General features: G+C 31.4%; 1 protein-coding gene across 1 annotated transcript in view; it reads left to right on the forward strand.

Moving 5' to 3' along the window:
• LOC129219446 (protein kibra-like) overlaps nt 1-20504 on the forward strand; it is a 94573-nt gene that overhangs the window by 35701 nt on the left and 38368 nt on the right. Inside the window, exons 10-13 of the mRNA XM_054853841.1 lie at nt 5785-6492; nt 8911-8979; nt 12421-12507; nt 15715-15907. Coding sequence (XP_054709816.1) covers nt 5785-6492; nt 8911-8979; nt 12421-12507; nt 15715-15907 — 1057 coding nt within the window. The remainder of the gene's footprint in view (nt 1-5784; nt 6493-8910; nt 8980-12420; nt 12508-15714; nt 15908-20504) is intronic.

Here is a 20504-nt window from a genome sequence, read left to right on the forward strand (position 1 = left end):
ACAACTAGAGGTTTTATTGAAGGTTTATTAGCCATCCCTCTGTATTTTTCTATTTTTCAATAGCTGTGCCACTGGTAGGAGTTTTATATGGTAACTTCCTGGAGATGTGGGGGAATTTCCAAGTACTATTCCTGTCCCGAAGGGAGAGTCCCACCTATTTTCATTCTTCTACTTAGGAAATTCCTTCGTCTTCATAGGCTAGATAGGTGCCAATTGACATCTCTTCATGCTTTCTGCATTATGTGTTCTTTTCATTTTAGTTAACAATAAAAGTAGTAGTTCCAAATCTTAAATTATCCGGTGTTTTCAACCTTTTCTGTTTTTTGTGTCGAGATTTTTTAAAAAATAATTGTAATCACACACACAGATTATAATCAGAGAAATTCCAGATTTTTAAAATCATAGCATTAAGCTAAAACATTGTGTACTTCCCAATGTTTATGGGCTAAGTGTAAAATTTACATAGTTCAGTACTTTTTTGCATGTATTTCCCAATTTTTTATGCATTTCAAAATCTGAGTCCGCCTCTGTGAAATTCTCCCATGTTTTTTTTTTTTAAATGAGTCTACCTTGTGAATATTTTGTGTTTACTATTATTTTAACTTTTCTCATCTCATGTTCCATAGCAAAAGGCTTGCATGATTGTCCTTTTTCCCTTTCGGAGAATTTCAATCTAGCTCCATTAGAATTTGACTCAAGATAAATCATTCTCTTTTTTTTCTAAAAATTGATTAAAGGCATTTTGAATGACAATGAATTATCAATATTAGGGAGTTAGATGATACAATTTGCAAAAGTCAGGAAATGTTGGATTTTTTAAGTCTGCATTTTCTTCATTATTTGAAAACTGTCTTAGAATTTTGGTGATCATATCAGTTAATTTAAATGTTAAATATATTAGCTTATTAACTCTTTGTACTCATCTTTTTATGTTGTTCTTATTTTTTTGTTTTTTAAATTTCAATGTGAACAAGTTTTTAACCCGATAAGATAGTGGTGTGCAAGAAAAATTTTAACTGATATTCACAAGATTCGTATGAGTTATGGAAATCCTGGAAAGTCATGGAAAAAGAATAAACAAATTTCAGACCTAGAAAAGTCATAGAAAGTAAATATTTTCATTAAAACTCATGGACATTCATTTAGAGTCGTGAAAAATGTCTTGGGCAATGAGAAACTGACAGTATAGCTAAAAGAGCACTTAAAATTTTGAGTGATTTAAAAGTATTGCATATAAATGTTACTAAAACTGGAAAATTGAGCAGTCCAAAAATGAAATCTGAATTTTAAAATCCCATTGCATCTGCTTCTGTACTAGCCCTCTGACTTTGATTTTAAAGCTTGGACATCACTGATTTTGAATTTAACATGATTATACTTCTTATATTGTATATTCTGTAGTTGTGGACTTGCACGTTCTTCATTTTGCCACTCTCACGCAAAGAGAAATACAATTGCATCCAGGTTTGTTTCAACCATCTGTAAAAAAATTATTATTAAATTTGTCGGAATTTATCTTAATTTGTTGAAGTTTTTAGAAAGTCAATATATTTAGTGAGGCGATAGAATGTAAATTGTGAAATTCTAATCCTCTAAAACAATGGTGCCCAAAATACAGCCCATTAAACTGATCCATGATACCTGCTGTTTGTTCTATGTCGGAAATCCAAAACTGTTATGGAACTTCCAAAACATATTAACTGATATGCATTTGAAAAAGCATAAATAAGTACGTTAGAACCAGAGGATGTATACCAGAGGAATAATAATAAATATCTGGTATAGAAAAATGAATTTACTGAAGAACGGGGTCAAATATACTGTCAAGTTGCATGAATGATTAGATGGCTTATTGACAAAAAAAGGCAATACTTTTTGAAGAAATTTTGTTGAAACTTAGTAATGACTCATTCAACCTTTCGTTATCATTCTGCCCCATTTATTAAATATTTATTAGACATTTAAACATCAGTATATTGCATTCACTACATTTTTACTTTCCTTAAATATCTATGATAAAGACAAATATGAATCATTTTTGCAGTGTACTCTGATATTTTTTCAATCAAACATAAGTGCTTCGATGAGGAAAAGGCAAAGTTTTGCTAATGCCCATTTCCGAAAATTGACAAGTTTGATATTAAATCAGATGCGTAACTATGTCTTGAAATTTTTTATGAAATCATGGAAAAGTTTTGGAAAAGTCATGGAATTTTTTCATCCAAATAGAGTATGAAACCTGAACCAATTTCCAAAAGTTACCAAGTACAACATCACCATCCAACTCGGTCTTTTTAAACTCTTTTCTATATAATATACTAACCGCCTGCGTCAACCAGCTGGTTCGCTTTTTAATGCCATTTGCCTTTCTATGCAAGTAGCCGTTTCCGGCGACTGTTTGGTTTACTTGTCATTCACCTTTTCACGCCAAAATTGCCACCTCCTGCGGTGGTATTAAGCAAATTGAGCGACGGTATTAATCAATCTGCATCTATCCATATCAAGATTAATTTATATATCTATCTCTATTTGGAATTTTTCCTAAGGATGGGGGGGGGGGGGCAAAAGGTGTACTCTCAATGCACATTTTGTTGGAAAATGACAAAAAGCACTTTCACTTTTGTGTGAATACATTTTTGCAAAGTCGTGTGTATGTGTGGGGGGGGGGGGCATTGACCTCTGTTGAAGTTCCTTAAATGATGGGCCTCTATATCTCTTACTGACCATCTACCTATATGGACCTCTGTATTTATCTATCTATCTGTACAATCTATGCATATCTGTCTTTGATGGTAATTACCAATCTTTTATCTTTTCTATGTATATAAGTATTAATTTGAAAATTTTTTTTTTTGTGCACTTAAAATGTACCTATACAAGCTATCTATTCTATTTATTTCAACTTAACTGTCAATCCCTAACAAAAACAACGATCATGCTGCGAGCTTTATTAATTTAATTAAAATAGCATTTTAAAAAATTGTTCCCCGTTGTCTGCAAAAGACAAAAAAACTGACTGCTTTTATTGAACAAAATGCACACAAATGTGTAACATTAAATAAGCACAGCAAAATGTTTGGAGGGGGGGGGGGGCGAATAAAATCCACGAATGAAAAAAAAATTAAGCACTGCAGTTAGACAATGTCATCGTTAATTGAAGATCGCAAAACTTTGACCGTGCTTAAAAATCGTGCCGTGCTCTGCAGTAAAACTATTGTAAAAAAAAAAAAAAGAAAAAAAAAACTATTGTATATTTTTGAATTTTTTTTTTTCTGAATAGGGTGAAATGTTTTTTACTAGTACATATTTAAATTTTGGAAAAGAGGCCTTTATGAATTTCACAACATGAGCTAAGCAAAAAATTAAAGCCATGAAAAAATGCAAAATAAAGGTTTTTCAAAAAAAAAAAAAAAAATCACTCTATCTGCAAAAACATTTTTTTTTCATCATGCTTAAAATTAAATTTGCTGCATTCTAGTAGAAAAAAATATTTTCCTGGCCCAATTGGTTCAAGGTCTGTTGGGTAAAAAGTACTACAAGCTGCTAAAAATCACATAAAACATGAAATAACTTTTTTAAGGATAAGTTTTTTAGAAATAAATTATAAGCTGTTCCTGATAATGTAGCTTTTTTTAGCGAAAAAAATGGTTAAAATTGGTCTAGTAGTTTTGGAGCCTATTCAATAAAAGCTAACAAACAAACAAAAAAAATCTGCTTTCTTTAAAACAGTATATAATATATATATATATTTATTAAGAAATTGCTCACTTGAATAGGGACAATATATTCTCTCTTAATACGGACAACTTGGAATCCAAAAAAAAAAAAAAAAAAAAAAAAAAAAAAATTAAAAAATGGACCCACTTTTTAAAAAAAAACATGAGTCCTTGGGACCCAGTTTTCATGAGTCATCAGCGGGACCCATGCCTATTTATGAATGTCAAAAATTAAATTAATTTTTGTGCAAATGATGCTAAATTCACTATGTAAAAAAGTTACACTAGTTTTCCCACAAAATGTTAATTAAAATTTCTTTTCTCTTGATTTACGTTGAATGCAGGGTTGGTATAAAAACAGGTTTTTTTTTTGGAGAAAAACCAAAAAAAAATTTTTTTTTGATTTAAACCGGGTTTATTTGGTTTTTACCATGATTTGTAAGAAAAACAATTTTATTTTAGGAAACATGAAGATTTCATGAATTAATTGTTAAGGAATGTTTAATATTCATATTTGTACTTAATTTCTTTTTAATTAATTAAATAATTAAGAGTAAAATCTTGTAATTTCATTTACTCATACGAACAGATTTCTATAAGTGAATATTATTTGAAAATCTTTACTATTATAAAAAATACAATACATAAATTGGTCTTGGTATTAATAATCAAAGAAATAATTTAGTGTAATAGTTCAAACATTATTAATTACAAATAACCAAGCATAAATTCTTGCAAATTAATTTCCTCATAATCATAGTTATCTACTATAAATAAAAAATAGAAGTAAAATTAAAATCACGCATTCTTAAACAATGCATATTTTGTTTAAAGCTTTAAAAAAGTTACAAATCATGTAATTTATTTACCTAATGTATCAGTGACAACAACTATAGAAACAGGACTAGTAGGTTTTAAGAAAATCATAATTTTTTCCATTCTAGACTTTATTTTTCAAGGTTTAATGCATTTAGTAATACTATTTTTTTTATCAAAGAAAAAAAATCATTTAATTAAAAGCCTCAGTATAAACTTAAATGAAAATACTTTGTTAACATATTTTAATAATGAAGACTCGTAAAAATTAATGTTTACTGATTCTTCCACCATTCATACATGAGACTTCTTTTGTTACATTGGGATAAAAAAAGTTCTTTGAAAGGTGAAAATTTGGCATTAAATATTTTTTATAAGAGCACAGCGTTACATAAATGTTTTCTGTTTTCAAAATTTTATAAATTTTCTTTTCTTGCTCTGACTGCATTGTGTATCGGGGTGCAAAAAGTATGCAGGTATAAGAGCAATTTTATGCCTACTCTAAGTGTTCTCGGACTTCTTCTGTTATTTTTTTTGTATTGTCATTTAAATATTCTAGTGTTAAGATATTTTTACACTATGCATTGCGTCAATGGTAAATAATCTATTTCAATAAATCTTTAGTAATCAAGAAAATTAAGTGGTATATTGCATTTTGGTTGAAATTTAGTTTTTGGACTATTTTGAAATGCAAAAGTCTGAAAAATAATGATAATTAAAAATTATAAAAGAGCTACTTGGATTTTTTTCCATATAATTTTAGTTTAATTTAGTTGTTCTGCCTTCTATATTTATGTACCTTATAGAAAAGCTGCATAGACTTAAGAAAATAAAAAAATAATAATAAAAAATAAAAACTATTTAGCAAACTTGAATTACCTTAAAAAATATAAGTTTCTAAATTTATTAAATCTGTAATTAATCTATAAAGCTTTGCTAGTTACTTTGCATTAATTAGATTTTACTCTTTACAATAATATGTAAAATTTATGAATATATTTGAGGGAAAAGAATGAAAATTTTCAAAAAAACCATTTAAAGAAAAACCAGTCGGTTTAAACCACAGTTTAAACCAATGTGGTTTAAACCAAACAACCCTGGTTGAATGTAGGAAAATTTAAAATATCTTTTTTCTCATTAATTTTTCTCAGTTTGTTTTTCAGTTGATTTAAATCTTTTGATGCTTTTAGAAATACGAAACATGTTAATAGTTCTGGAATGATAGTTGACATATACTTTTTTTTCTTTTCAGTTTATCAGCTAGTACTTTATCTGTGTCATCTAGCAGCTCACTGGGTTCGTTGAGCACCGGTTCTTTATCAGCAAGCAGCAAAGGCTCATTAAGTAGCTTAAGTTTTACTGATATTTATGGTCTGCCTCAGTGTTCAGCAGATCCTTCTTTACAGGACTTGCATAAACGCATTGGACATTTAATTCAAGGAAGTTCTCCTGCCATAGCAAGTGGAAATTCAGAAGATTCTAATGTTCCGATTTCAGTAGCACATAGTGTTCCATCACTGTCTCCACGTTCTTCTTTGTCTTCCATCTCACCACCTGTTTCACCTTATGAATACGGACCACCTCCTAGTTATGAGCAAACTCATTTGGAAAGATTGCAAAGACAATTACCCATGAGCATAGACGATCAGCTAACTGATCTGAAGTTTGCTCCTTCTGCAGTAGATGCTTTACGAACTGAGCAAAGTATGTTTAGTGATCAAAAGTTTCTTCGTCAAAGTGGAGGATTCCTTTGTGGAGAACAAAATGTAAACTTAAGGAATGTAGGAGAATCTTCAAACGATTTGCATTGCAACCCTCCATTAAGTCCTATTTGTGAGCTGGGGAGTGATGAGTTGCAGACTTGTACATTTACTAGCTCAAACAACCGTAGTGTTTCTGCTGCTGTCAGTGATGAATCAGTTGCTGGTGACAGTGGAGTGTTTGAAGCATCGAACAAAAGGTATGCATTTTTGAGTACTATGTAAATAGATGCCAACTGCTGTTTTGTTTGGGAGAGTCTGGTATTTCCATACCTTCTCCTCATTTAGAAGGCTTATGAACAAGAATAAAGTGGTAGAATTTTCTTGAATTTAATCAAAAGTCAAGAAATTCTCCAAGAAGAGAATTTTCATGTAATTAAAGTTCCAAAAAAGGAAAAAATATCAAATTCCCCTTAGTAAACAATGAAATTAACAACGAAATAGTAAAAACATTGTAAATAATCTGAAACCCTAGACATATATCCTGAATTTTAAGTATACATACTTTTTATGCATACTTAGTTTGATAAATCCCCATTTCAGTGTAAAAAATCCATTTAATTCTGAAAATCCATTATACATTCAATTTTTCTGCTGGCAAACCCATTTGCTTGAAAGTCTACCAAATTTTTATTTTACAATGTTGGCAGCTGTTTTATGTACTTAAATATTGGACCGTTCATATTTTATTGTGTTTTGCTTTTTAAATTCCAATCACTTTAATTTTTGAATATTTTAAGTGCATATCTGTATGAAATTTGGGATGTTAGAAGGTTTAACGTTTTATTTTATACCATATTTTCCTGTATATAATCCGCGAATTATCTGTTAAAAAAGTGGACAGTTAATGAGGTGCGGATTATACGCTGCCATGATTCATCTGATTTTTTCTCAACAACAATGTATTGAACCTCAATATTTACAGTAAGATAAGGGTGTCTGCTCATATGGAAAGTTGGCAAAAATCATGGGTTTCAACTATGATCAAAAATGGTCATGGAAAGTCATGATTTTCATCAAAAAATGCTCAAAAGTCATGAAAACTGACATCTGATCATAGATTTCGGGTTCAAGAACATACATATTTATTGAATTTTACAAATTAAGTGCAAAATTTGTGCATATTAGCCGTTTCTTACACTTTTGCCCGTCAGTCCTGATTTTTCCACATTTCAAAATCCGATTGCATCCACATCTATAATACTCGCTCGTTTTTCTTAATGACATTATTCTACCATTTGGACATTTATGATTTTGTGCTTAGTATTATTTCTAACCTCTTCATATGTCTAATTGTGTAATTAGGGACTACTATATTTCTTATTTTGCTACTCTCATTCAACTCAAAAATTTTAAGTCACTTGCATCCGAGTTGATTCAAGAGACTCATAAAAATTATTATTAATTTTCAGCAGTGTCTTAAGTTAATGAACATTTTAGAAGATAAAATTGTTCTAATGAATTAAGGGCATTTAGGACATTAATAAAATACAGATATCAGGGAATTTTCAATTTCAGGAATTTTTTCTCCTGATTCCCTAAAGTTACTTGAACTTTTTTTTTTGCTTACCATGTTGAAAACATATAATTGAAAAAATAAATAAATACATAAAAGTTAAAAATAAGCAGCTTGAAAGGAATGAAAATGAAATTTAATGAAATTATTTAAGATTGCATTTCACAACTTGTGATTAATTCATTTTTGCTACTATATTTCTTTATGGATTCCTGCTACACAATTCTCCGTGACAGTCTAAGCTGAGAGATCGGAAGTGGATATTCCATATTTTTAACTGTGGGAGATAATAGTGTACGGGGAAAAAGGCTCATATTCTTTTAGGATCACTTGTTCTTGTATAATTAAGAGTGTAATTGTTTTAAAAATAATTTTCAGGTCAAATGTTTCATCAGTTCCATTTTCTTCACCTTTCAAAATTTCACTGTCAGTCAGTTTGTGGACGATCAGCGATTCCTCATTGGCACGAACAACTTCCCTTATATTGTCAACGATTAATTAAATTTCTGAAAAATGTGTAGATTTATTTATTTTGCATTCAGTTAAGAGTTTATCTGCATTTCATAAAAAAATATGGACATTGGATGCAGCATAGTCAAAGTTTATAAAACTAGGATTGGAAAAATGTCTAGATTTTGGAGGTTAAACTGTACTACATTGATTAGCATTGATAATTTTAAATGTTGCTTTGTGGTCATATAAAATGTAGCCTAATTTATTTGTTTTATGGACTGAAACTTCTCAAATAATAATTATGTTTTGTATCATTACTTGCTGTATCTAGTGCTTATAAGTGGTGTACAATTCATAATTTTCAAACTGCACAATTTCATTTTAAGTGTTATAATGATTTGTATTTAATGCATTTTTATGAGATTCTGAAAATGTATTCCAAATCATAATAATATCATTGCATTCTTGAAGTTATTTTTCTTAAACTTGTGCTGCTGAGAGATAGTAGAAGTGATATAGTACCAGCAGTATTATTGTGCTTCAAAAAAAAAAAAAAAAAAGGAATTGGTTTCTATATTATGCAATGGGATTTGAAATTAAGATATTGGTTGTGCAATTCGGATATTAATTTTGGGTCTTTCATTTTCAGGTCTGCTGAAGACCGTTTTGGTCTAAGTGAATTGAACTTGGAAACTGCACAAGTTCAAATAAAACTGAGGTAAATAATTTGTTGTTATGGTTGTTTTTTAAATTAAAACTTTCAGTTAATTACAAACCAATTGCTGGAAATAATAAATTATTTTTTCCTGTTAGTTTCTTCATAAAGATATTTATAAACTAATTACACTGCGAAAAAAAAAAAAAAACTTTAAAACACTTCTGCCATTATGCTTGATGATTCTTATGTAAAGTGACATCCTGAATCCAAATATGACCACCTTTTCTCCCCTACACATCCAACTTTTTAGAAATAGTGCCCCCCCCCTATTTTTTTCAGGTTTGACAGGGTTTGTTCAGGTAAATAACCTTCCCTTATTATTCAACATTAATTCACAGATATAATTAGGATTAAAATGATCTTAAGTATGCTTATAGTATAGCATAAATGAATATCTATATTTTTGGGGATGCACTCTGCCCCCATTATTTTTGCTATATCAAGAAGTGACAAACAATGGAGCCGATGCATCCCTAGAAGTATAAATCTATATATTAATGCTACTTTATAAGCATATTTAAGTTCATTTTTAAACATAATTATGTCTGGGAATGTAAGTTGAGTAATGTGGCAGGTTCTTTGCTGAAGATCTGAGACGCAACTCTGACTATTAACTATACAAAATGCAATGCTTCCAATATTTTTTTAAAAAAATTTCACCATGTAAAATTTTTTTTCGGACCTTGGGCTCATAGGAGGGAGCCATATACACTGGTTTTTTTGCTGAAAAATAAGTGAAAAAATTGTAAAACAACCCCTAGGATAAAGGAGTGGTTTTGATGAGTTTTTAAATATTTAAGGAGGAATACCCCCATGAGTCTCCCATCTTATTCAAAATGTTCATGCATTTGGAATTTGCACCTCTCAAGCACTTCATAAGAGTGTTAATGACTAAAATAATGCACCCTTCCCTTCCAAACTAAAATAATGACTATAAAACTAAAAAACTGAAAAAAAAAAATGTGTGGTGTGTGTGGGGGGGGGGAGGCATTTCCAAAAAGTGGGACATGTAAGGGGAAACCGGTGGTCATATTTAGATTCAGCAGTGCTTCACCCAGGGTTTAAAAAGGGCAGGTTGCTGTTTTTTAAGGCATTTTTTTGAGTTAAGGGTAGTTTTTTTGAAACTAAAAGATATGTAATTGCCTCAAAGCATTAGTGGGATATATGTTACTGTTATTCCTGGGATTGGATGTCTTACTGTTGCAACAATGAAAACTTCAAAATATTCGTGGACAATTGAATAGTTTATAATCATTAAAAAAAAATTATGATTCACTAGTTCTTTCAACTGTAACTAGCTTTAGCTTAAAAGACATTAAAATCCAAAAGTAATAATTGCTCTTGCAATTAACCACCAACATAAAGAAAAAAACCCAATAAACAGCTCCAATTTGAAACTTTTTGGCATTTATTATTAAGTCATATCTTTTCAATTGAAATGTCCAAAATTAACCACATTTGGCTTTTACATGCTAAATTCTTTGTGTTTTCGGCTTATTTTTGTGTTTCTGTGTTGGCACGTGTCATGCAAAATATTAGCAATTTGCTGTAAATCTGCAGCTATCTTTATCACCTGCTTTCTGTTTTTGCAATTTCTTTATATTTCTTCAGTAGTACACAATGTTAAGTATATTCAGCAAAAATACAAATGTAGTATATTTGGAACAAAAAAAAGTTCGGCATATGTATAATGCATAATAATAAAACTTATAATTCACAAATTATGTGCAAATACTACTGTGTTGGCAAAGGGACCATTCATTAATTTTGTAAGGATCCCGAGGGAAGGGGGTTTTTAAAAATCCATACGTACCCTTACTTTTGGGGGGAGTAAGTCAAACCGATTCTTATGTAATATTTTCCAAGTCAATATTTCATATCAGAAATCACGCAGTCAAGTGGTTTGGCAGGGCTCATATTTCATTTGCATCTGGAAGGTAAAAAACGCATTAGGATGAGCTTTTTTTTACTTGTTTTACAGAGAATGAATAGTGAAAAATATAATAAAAGAAACACTATGTGTGGCATGTTTTATTTTAAATTAGTATCCCATTATATGATATATTTGAATTTTTTTTTTTTTTTTTTACGTCAAACTAGTAGTTTTAGTGTAACTGATACTTTTTAAATAACATTTAATTATTTGAAAATCAAAATTGAATATTACATAAGACAATGGAGGGGGGGGGGGTTGAAAAATTCTATGTACCCTTACATTGTGTTGGGGGGGGGTAAAAATTGCTAAAATCATCCTTATATAATTAATGAATGACCGCAAATAATTACAATTTTTATTATTGTAGACTGAAATAAAATTAAAAAAAAAAAAAAAATTGCTTCGACAAAAATAAATAAATAAATCGGGAAAAAAATCGAAGGAGATTTTAGATGTTGGCGGATTTGTGATGCTCCACTTTACCTGCTTAATTCTAACGCAAAATGTAAAAGCAGTATTAAAGGTTATAAAATGCAAAGGACAAACTTAAGGTTTATCCTGCTGAAAGAGAAGAGTTAAAATTATCCTAAAACACATTTTGAGTGTACAAAGAAACACTTCCCTTGTCATGAAGTAATAAGGAGGAAAGATGAGAGCCAGTATTCTTTGGCAGTATCAATGCTAGAAACTAATGTAAACAGCCCCCCATTATTGAATAAAAGGGGATGCAAACCCTGAGGCAAGGAGTTAAAAAGTGATTCTGGGGATTTATCAGTGGCTTATCAGAACAAAACCAGGTGTTCATTCATTATTGTTCCCTAAGTGAAAGATCCATGGAAGAGCATTGTTTATTCTCCCCAATGCCCAGGCCACTTTTTATCCCTTGTAATAACTAATAATGGAAGGCATGCATTTCTCATAGTCAGCTCAATGGCAATCCATGTTGGGAGGAGGAAGGCTATCCATTATTTTTACTTAGAAGAAAGACGTCATAGGAAAACAAGGGGAAGGGACACTGGCTCCCTTCCTTTTCCTTGTCAGAATCTTAACTCAAAAGGCTGCCAGTTCATTAACAAAAAGGCAATCAGGGAGTCGTTTTACTGTAAAAGGGCAAGTTGGGCACTTCCCGCCCAAGCCTGGGGTAGGGTCTGGATTCAGGGGGTCATTTCACATAAAAATCAGCAGGAATTATATCAGGTAAGCAATTTGAAGGTTTTTTTTTTTTTTTTTTGCCATGCAATGTTACTTATGTGTAATTGTAAAAATGATTGTTTTGTGGAGGGAAAACATGAGATTTGTCCATAAAGGCAGGAATCTTGCATCATTTAAAATTCATTTTTTTTCCATTTAAAAGTTTCTTGACAACCATGAAAAGTTTAGGTGGTGAGACAGTAAAAGTCTATCAAATGAATAAAATTTAGTATCCTTTTTTTATATAATGTTTCAATTCTGTGATTCATTAGTTATATTTATGATCTAACTAGTTTTTAACACAAAATGTATAGGTATTCATTAGAGGATGGGTTGCTTCATGTTGGGATTGAAAGAGCTCGCAATTTAGCTGCATTATCTGTACCTAATCAATACAAAGTGTATGTATTTTTTCTTATCTTTTTTGTTTTTCATTATGCAATTTTATAATAGATGTTTTCATATGTAGTAATCATTCAATTTCTCATGTGAAATAATTAAAATATTTTGATTGATTTCTAACTGTTGTATTTATTATTAAACTAGAAAATCGCCCGTCAAGATATGACGGGTGAAAATTGCTTCTGCATTTGAACAAAGCAATTGCCTGTTTGGTGATATTTTGATAGTTGAAATTTTGACCCTAACTCCAGTGGATTAACCCTAACCTCCGATAGATAGCTTTCATTGTTGACATTCTCCTAAAATGAGTTTTACCAGTAAAACAGTTAAGTTACCGACTCCAGGTCAGTCTTGTCACAATAAAGCCTGTCCTTGCATTTTAAGCATTACCAAAACATATTATCAAATTATCATGCCATGGTGTGAGTTTCATTGCTGATGACGTCAGGAGCGTTACTCGATCATTGGCTATTATATATATGAGGATATTGTCTTTACCTTCAAAATAACGTAAGCTTGACAATTGATTTTGAATTCAAATTTATGCAAAATTTTAAAACTCGCCCTTCTAGTCCACAGGATGTCTATAAAGTATAAGGAATAATTGGAAAAAAAAAAAACATAAGAAAAAAAGAAAAATTGTAAGTATCTTTATGCATATGGGTCATTCTCCGGAAAATAACTTTTGAGCGCAATACTTTTTTGATTTCGAATTTTTTTTTTTTTTTTTTTTTGATTCTTACATGAAAGTGTTACCTACTAGAAGTAACCATAAACAATGGCAAAGCTAAGTTCCAGTTATTTTACACATAAAAAAAATGCCTTCTCAAAACAAACCGCTGGTGTCATATATGTTATAGATCAAAGATACCTTCTACATCATGTTTTTTTTTTCGGTAATGATCTACAAGCTACAAGGAAATATTCCAGCAATGCAGTGTTTATTTCACTTGTAAGTATGGGAAAGCTAGTGTCATTTTTGATGGGTACAAAGAAGGAGAAAGCACCACAGAAATATCATCTGCGTCCTATTACAACAGCCAAGCTTTCTGCTCTAAAAGACTTTCTGTGCCTCATGTCGTGTGCTTGCTAAGTGTTAATTGGATATAGTGAATGTTTGAAAAGTCTGAAAGTGGACTGAAGTGCTCAATTATATGCACAAACTGTGTTTGACATAGCTGCAGCAATAACGATTTTGCCGATGATCTAGATACCAAAAAAGATTGTGATAACGAAGACTTTTTGTTAAGGAGATATCATTTGAAAACTCCTGTTCCGACGAGAGTTAATCTCAATCTGATGACGTATTTGAGGCATGCTTGTATATATATACACCATAAGCTAAAAATTTTGATTTTAAATACTGCAGAAAACAATATAGTATAAGGGGGGAAAAACAGTTCAGCGTAATTTTTCTGACCATTTAATCAAATGTGCCACCAGGGGGGGGGTAATCTTTAAGTGCATTATTTTGTTTTGGGAGCTGAGCCACTGTTCTTGTGGAGTGAATAATCCAGATTTAATGCATTTTAAATTTTTCATGAAATAATACTTCTTTTTGAAATGGAGGTGAGGGGATGCTAAAGCTTTGGGAGGAGGTGCGCCATTGCTCTTGGAGGATGCACACACTTGATTTCTCACTTTAACTTAGCACAAAATAGTATTTCCACTTGAAATGTAGGGAGGGGTGGTTCGTGGGTACTGTTTCGTTTTATAGGGAGAGGGGGGGGGGGCTCTGTAGCATTGGTGGGTTGTGTCATCCTTCTTGGGGGGGGGGATGGAAACACCTTTAATTTAATGCTTTTAAATCTAGTATGACACGATATTCCCACTTGAAATGCACTTTAAAAATTCCGAAAAAATACTCAAAATAGCAATTTTTAGATGCCCCCCCATTCCGAAACCCAATGCACAATGAATGGGGTGGGACTTTTTACTTGTTCTTATTGGGAGGGTGATTAACAATTTGCGTCTAGTTTCAACTTTTTTTTTTGGATATTTGGGTCCGACTCCTATTTTTACTGAACTATCAGACAAATAGAACTTTTTTATGGCAAACTTCTGCATACTAAACGATAGTTGCTTATTGGTATGTGACTTAGCAGTTCTCTATCAACGGGTGTACAAAATTTCAGAAAACTACTAATTCAAGTAACGAAAGAAGTCTTTCTGAAAAAGCACAACTTTTCTATTTGACATTATAATTTAACTTTTAGAAGGATGAAGTCAATCTGAGGCTTTCTTTTATCCGAGATGGCTCTTCACAATCCCAAATCCTGTGCGATTGGGTTTGGCATGGGATTGGAAAACCCTAAGCTGGAGGATAATCAACAACGTAGAAGTCTGGCTATTTGTTATTGTTGATGATAATAATTCATATGAAAATCATCAAAATCTCAGAACTTCTTCCACAAAAATGCAGAAATACAATGGTGTTTGAAGTTTCAGATATTTTTGCAAACATTATAAACATGAATTAAGGTTGTGTTATCAATCATTGATTTTTTTTTTTGAAAATTAAATTATTTGCATTAAATAATTTTTCCTTGTGTTGCTCTGCCTTTTTTATTAGAAGCATTTGTATGTTCTGAAATGTGCAATTATCTTGCTTTCTAAACAGAGTTTGTAATTTTCTCTTTTGAAGCATTTAGCTATAGACTCTAGAGTAGTACTTTTACTGTTTTTAATGTAGTTTTTAATTTTTTGTTCCTCTTTACGGTCAGGCATCCGTATCACCAAGCATATTATGAAAATTAACTTTCCATTTTAGTACCACTGAACTTAGAACATACTATAAATTTAGTTCTTAATTTCAATGTTTATTTTTTGAATTTTCAGTTTTAAAAGTGCAAAAATAAAAGTTAAAATTTTGAAGGAGACACGATCATGCCAAGAATCCAATTTTAAGTCCTGCAATTCTTTTTTTACTGCCTCATAAAAATGAGACATGACTTATTTTAATGAATTTTTGTAAAGCATTTGATCCTGTTGAGAAAGCATTGTGAAAGTTTTTTTTCTGAGGAAAAAAGCTGGTTAGCTCGGGGAATTTCTAGAAAGAATTTTAGCCACCTTAAATATGTATTAATGAATTCTAAAATTAAAAACTACAGAAGGTTTTAAGGAAAATATTGATGGTTTATGAATCTGCTAAATTTCTAAGTTTTCTTAATCTGTGTTTTTTTTTTTTTTTTTTTTTTTTTTTTTAGATGCATTAAAGTTGCCCTTCTCCCTATATCTTGTGATGATCTAAACACCTTCACAACTAGCATATTTGAAAATTTAAACAAACCTGCAATTGGTGAAAATTTCCGTTTCTCTGTGCCAATTGTGAAACTGTGTACCAAAACGCTTCAAGTTAATATTTGGTCTGTTAACAATAATGCAGAGGAAGAATGTTTGGTAAGTGTCTTTAGTTTCATAATTTAATTATAATTTATTTTCGATTAACACTACAAAAATTTCTTGAGTATATTATTTTTCTAATTTAAATAAAAATTAGTGTTGCATCATATAGTCCTTTTGCCAGATACTGGGTATCAAACATGTTATGTTCTGCATCTGCCTGATAAAAAATTATGGCGCTAAATATGCTTACAGTTTTTTCAAACGTTTATATATTTTTTATATATATATATATATTTTTTAACATAACAGCAAATTACAAACCTGCTTCAGTATTCTCGTTACAAACATTTTTAATACAATAGAAGGTAATTAACAAAATATCTGTGTAACAAGAAAGCTTCTGAACAAGAATCAAGTTGAATCTCCTGAATGCTGGGAACTTGCATATACAGTGATACAGGATTCGTATGCTCCTTCAAAACTACTCCAATATTAATTTAGGAATGGAATGAAATTCTGCAGCATATGCTTTCAATGTTGGCACATTTACAGGAAAAGTAGGTGAGTTATTATTTTAATGAAAGGATTTCAAAGTTTACATTGTGAATGGAAATGGTTGAGAAGGTAACATTCAGAACAGTGAAAATTGAAATTGGGCAATCGGGGAGTTTGAAGGGCCCTTCCCATTCCGACATTTTGGTGTTAACTCCTTCAAAACTCCTGCTTTTTAAAGTGTAATGTTTACATAATCTTCATCTATGAGTCATTCAAGACATATCGTATTCTCACTTTTCCAATCAAATAAATTTTACTTCCGACTTTCAGAGGTGGCAATTCTCCTTGTTTTCCTTGTTTTTCAAGTACTTATTTTCTTCCTTTGTTTTTGTTTCATTTCCTTTTTTCCCATCCTGATTGCCCAATTTCGATTTTCACAGTCCTGAATGTTACCTTCTCAATCATTTCCATTCACATTGTAAACTTTGGAATACTTTCATTATAATAATTAATAACTCACCTACTTTTCTGTAAACGTGCCAACATTGAAAGCATATGGTGTGGAATTTCATTCCTTTTGCATCTTATTAAACATTTTGGTTAGTTGGAAGTAATTTTGAGATTATACTACATCAGATTAATTTTTTTTTAATTCTATATTTTGACAGTTGATGGAACATTTTACTTTTTGGAAGTATGCCATAATTGAAATACTTATTTCGCACAAAATTACTATGCAGGTTTGAGATTTCATGCTTTTGAGTATATGTGTTCAATATTTTTGACAGTTGGATGTTATTTCAATGTATGCCACGTTAGATAAGCTTTTGGGAGTGCCATAATGCACTGGTAAGACTAGCTGGCAGTAATAGGGTTTCCCTTTACTGGGTTCCTGGTCACCGTGACATTGTAGGTAACGAATTGGCAGATCAGTTAGCTAAGCAGGACTCCAATGTACCGTTTATGGGACCCGAGCCTGTCCTCTGCCTGCCCTACAATGCAGTAAGGACTACTGCAAAGAACCTTCTTATGAATGAATCATATGGCCTGTGACTTCAGTCCGAGTCTCAAAGACAGGCCAAGACTCTGAACCAGCAGCCTCCCTGGCACAGGTCCAAGGAACTGCTTAACTTGAGCAGGAATGAGATCAAGAAGTCTGTTGGGTTACTAACTGGACACTGCTCTCTTAATAGGCACCTTAATCTGATGGGTGTTACCGACAACCCTTCGTGTAGAGGATGTCATATGGCTGATGAAAGCTCAATTGATGTGCTATGTGAATGTGACTTCTACTCTACACAAAGATTTGAGCACTTGGGATATCACTATGTAGATCCCTGGGAACTGCCTAGAATTTCGGTTAGGCAACTGCTGAGATTTATTTCTGTTACTGGGCTCCTTTAGTAGTCTAAGCGGGGATAGTACAATAGACCTGTGGTCTCGGTGCTCGCGCTGGTTTCAAGCGCCCCCCCCCCCTTTTCACTTCATACTTCATAGATAAGTTTTTTTTTTAAATCGCAAAATAAGTGAACAGGCCTCGCAGTGTTCATATATTTTTGTGTGAATCTGAAAAACATTCCTGTTTTCCTTTTAGTCCTGTATATTTTCCTTTGTATTCTCTCCTTTTTTTGCATTGCCTATTTTTCCAACCTCGATTTTCAAACACTGTGATTTCCGCTGAAAAATGAATTTTTGAGAACATGCCAGCTCCTAAGACGTGCTTTGCCAAAAATTGCACATATTGTTTGAGATTTCAATCCTTTTGTATCCTGATATGTTTTCAGTTATTTTTGAAGTTGATTGGTATAGTAACGTAGCTACTTTAAGTTTACTTATTTTGTTCTTTATTTCAATAATGATTTTAGTTGTTAGGTTTACTCATCCAAGAAAATAGGATTTAACGCTCATAGTCTTGGATTTTGACGAAACTTATTTTGTTTGTTCCTCTTATGCACTTAAGAAAGCAAGCAGAAGATTTTTGATGAATCTCAAATAGTTTAGGCTTTTCAATTAGCTTCAGTTTAATCAATTAGTTAAAGTTTTTGGGATGTCAAGGTTTCTCATGATTGGATGGGGGGATTGCAATTTGTTCTGTTATGAAAAACTAATTACAAAAAATTCATTAATTACAAGCTAGCATTGATACATGAAATACACCTCCAGCTCAGTCAATTAAAGCCGAGGACTGCAGTTTCCTGCTTATTAGCACTAATCAGCTGGCATAGGAAAGCGACTGAGCTGGAGGCGGAAAACCTCTTAAGGAAGCCAAGAGTGCCAAACAAACTGGTAGCTAATACAGAATTAGTACTGACCAAACGAGTGACCAAAGCAATGGTTTGGCTGATGAGTGCTAATAAGCACGAAACTGCAGTCCTCGGCTGGAATTGACAGTGCTGGCGGTGGATTTCTGCCTTAGCCCTGGCTATAGGGAAGAGCATTAATGTAGTTTTCGTAAATGTAATTTGATGTGTTAGGAATCAAGAAAAAATAGATTAAACCATTAAATACATTCACTTGGTGAAGAAAATTTTAAACTAAATTTAGAGCTATCAACTTTGTAAAATATCACTAAGAATGAAAAAAAGTACTGAAGCTTATTACTCTTACTTTTATCTTTATTGTTGCACTAACATATGTTCTACCACATAAAAAAATCAAATTGCTATTTTTTTCAAAGTAATATAGCCAAGATTACACACTGAGTCCTTATTTGAGAATTATAGCAGAGTGCTTTAATTCACTGATGCTTCTGAGCCATGTATTGCATATATTTTTTGAGTGATGTGAGAAGTCATCTCGATCTATGGCTCACACCTATATGTCTCGGCAGTCTCTTTTCACCTTGTAGAAATTAAAAAGGGAATGAAGTAAAAATGTAAAGTTTCAAGTGTTGGAAAAAATCCTAGATTGGAACATACCTAGGACTATCAATTTTGGACTCTGCCCTGTATTTTCTGTGCTTTTTAGTTTGGGGAGTTTTTAATATTTTTTAAAAATAATCCTAACTTTCTTTTGAGAAATTCCTATATTTTTTCGAAAAATTAATTTAATTTCTTACATTGTTTTTGTCAAATGTCACTCCTAGGCCTGAATAAATAAATTAATTTTTTTGTTTTTATGTAAATTCATTAAATTTTGTGAGTTTGATTTTAGTCATTCTTAAGTTACACATATTTATGTATGTATGTATGTATTTATTTTTAATTCTTGCTATGAAAGGTATGTTTTACCACATAAGAAAACCTTTTTTTAACTCCGCTGTAATTTTTTTTCTTTACAAACAAACCTAATTTTAAAATTGACGTTCTCATTTTTAGCACTATAAATCCAGATATTTTTAATTAGAAACTAGGAAATATGGAAAATTGATATTATTGAGTGATGCAGCCAAGATTAAGCTCCCTCAACCCTTTATTTGAGGACTCAGGGATTAGAAATTGCCTCCTCTCTTTCAAAATTTAAATTTTAAAAAGAAAAAAAAATTGCAAGAAATGGTGCAATGCAGCAAATTTGTTTAAATTTATATAAAAATAAACAAACTTGCAAAAAATAGTTCAATGCAGCAAATTTGTTCAAAATGGAATGTTAGTATCAAATGAAAAGCAACAATAACAAAACCATAATTAAACATCTTGACGAAAAGAGATCTAAGTCCTTTCATTCAATTTGCCTCCCACTCCAATAATGCATGCTAAAAAATTTATAACAGAATTCTTTAAAATTTTCTAAATACAGCTACTCCCATTTTTCTGATCTTTTTTCATAACTGAAATTTGAGAAATGAATGCAAAGCTTTAAGAACAATATATGCCATGTATTAATTGCTACCCAATTATTTCAAACATAATTAATATGGAAAAAAAATGTATTTCCTTAAAACTAATAAGTCAGCCCTTTTTTGCTGAATTTTTGAATATCATTGCTTCCAGGAGCTATTTTGATGCAGTTTTGAATATCATCTTATGCCCATGATTATACCTTTTTTTTATTTCCTCCTTTTTGCTCTCTGACAGCTCTCATCCATGATCTGAAAGAAATCAACAAAAATCTAAAAAAACAAAAACATGAGTGTTTGCAATTTGTCACCTAAATGTACATCAAAATTGCTATGTATGTTGCATCAAGAGGTGAAAAATAAACTTATGATATAGCATAT

The sequence above is a fragment of the Uloborus diversus genome, chromosome 3 (genome assembly GCF_026930045.1).
Source record: "Uloborus diversus isolate 005 chromosome 3, Udiv.v.3.1, whole genome shotgun sequence".
Classification (NCBI taxonomy): domain Eukaryota; kingdom Metazoa; phylum Arthropoda; class Arachnida; order Araneae; family Uloboridae; genus Uloborus; species Uloborus diversus.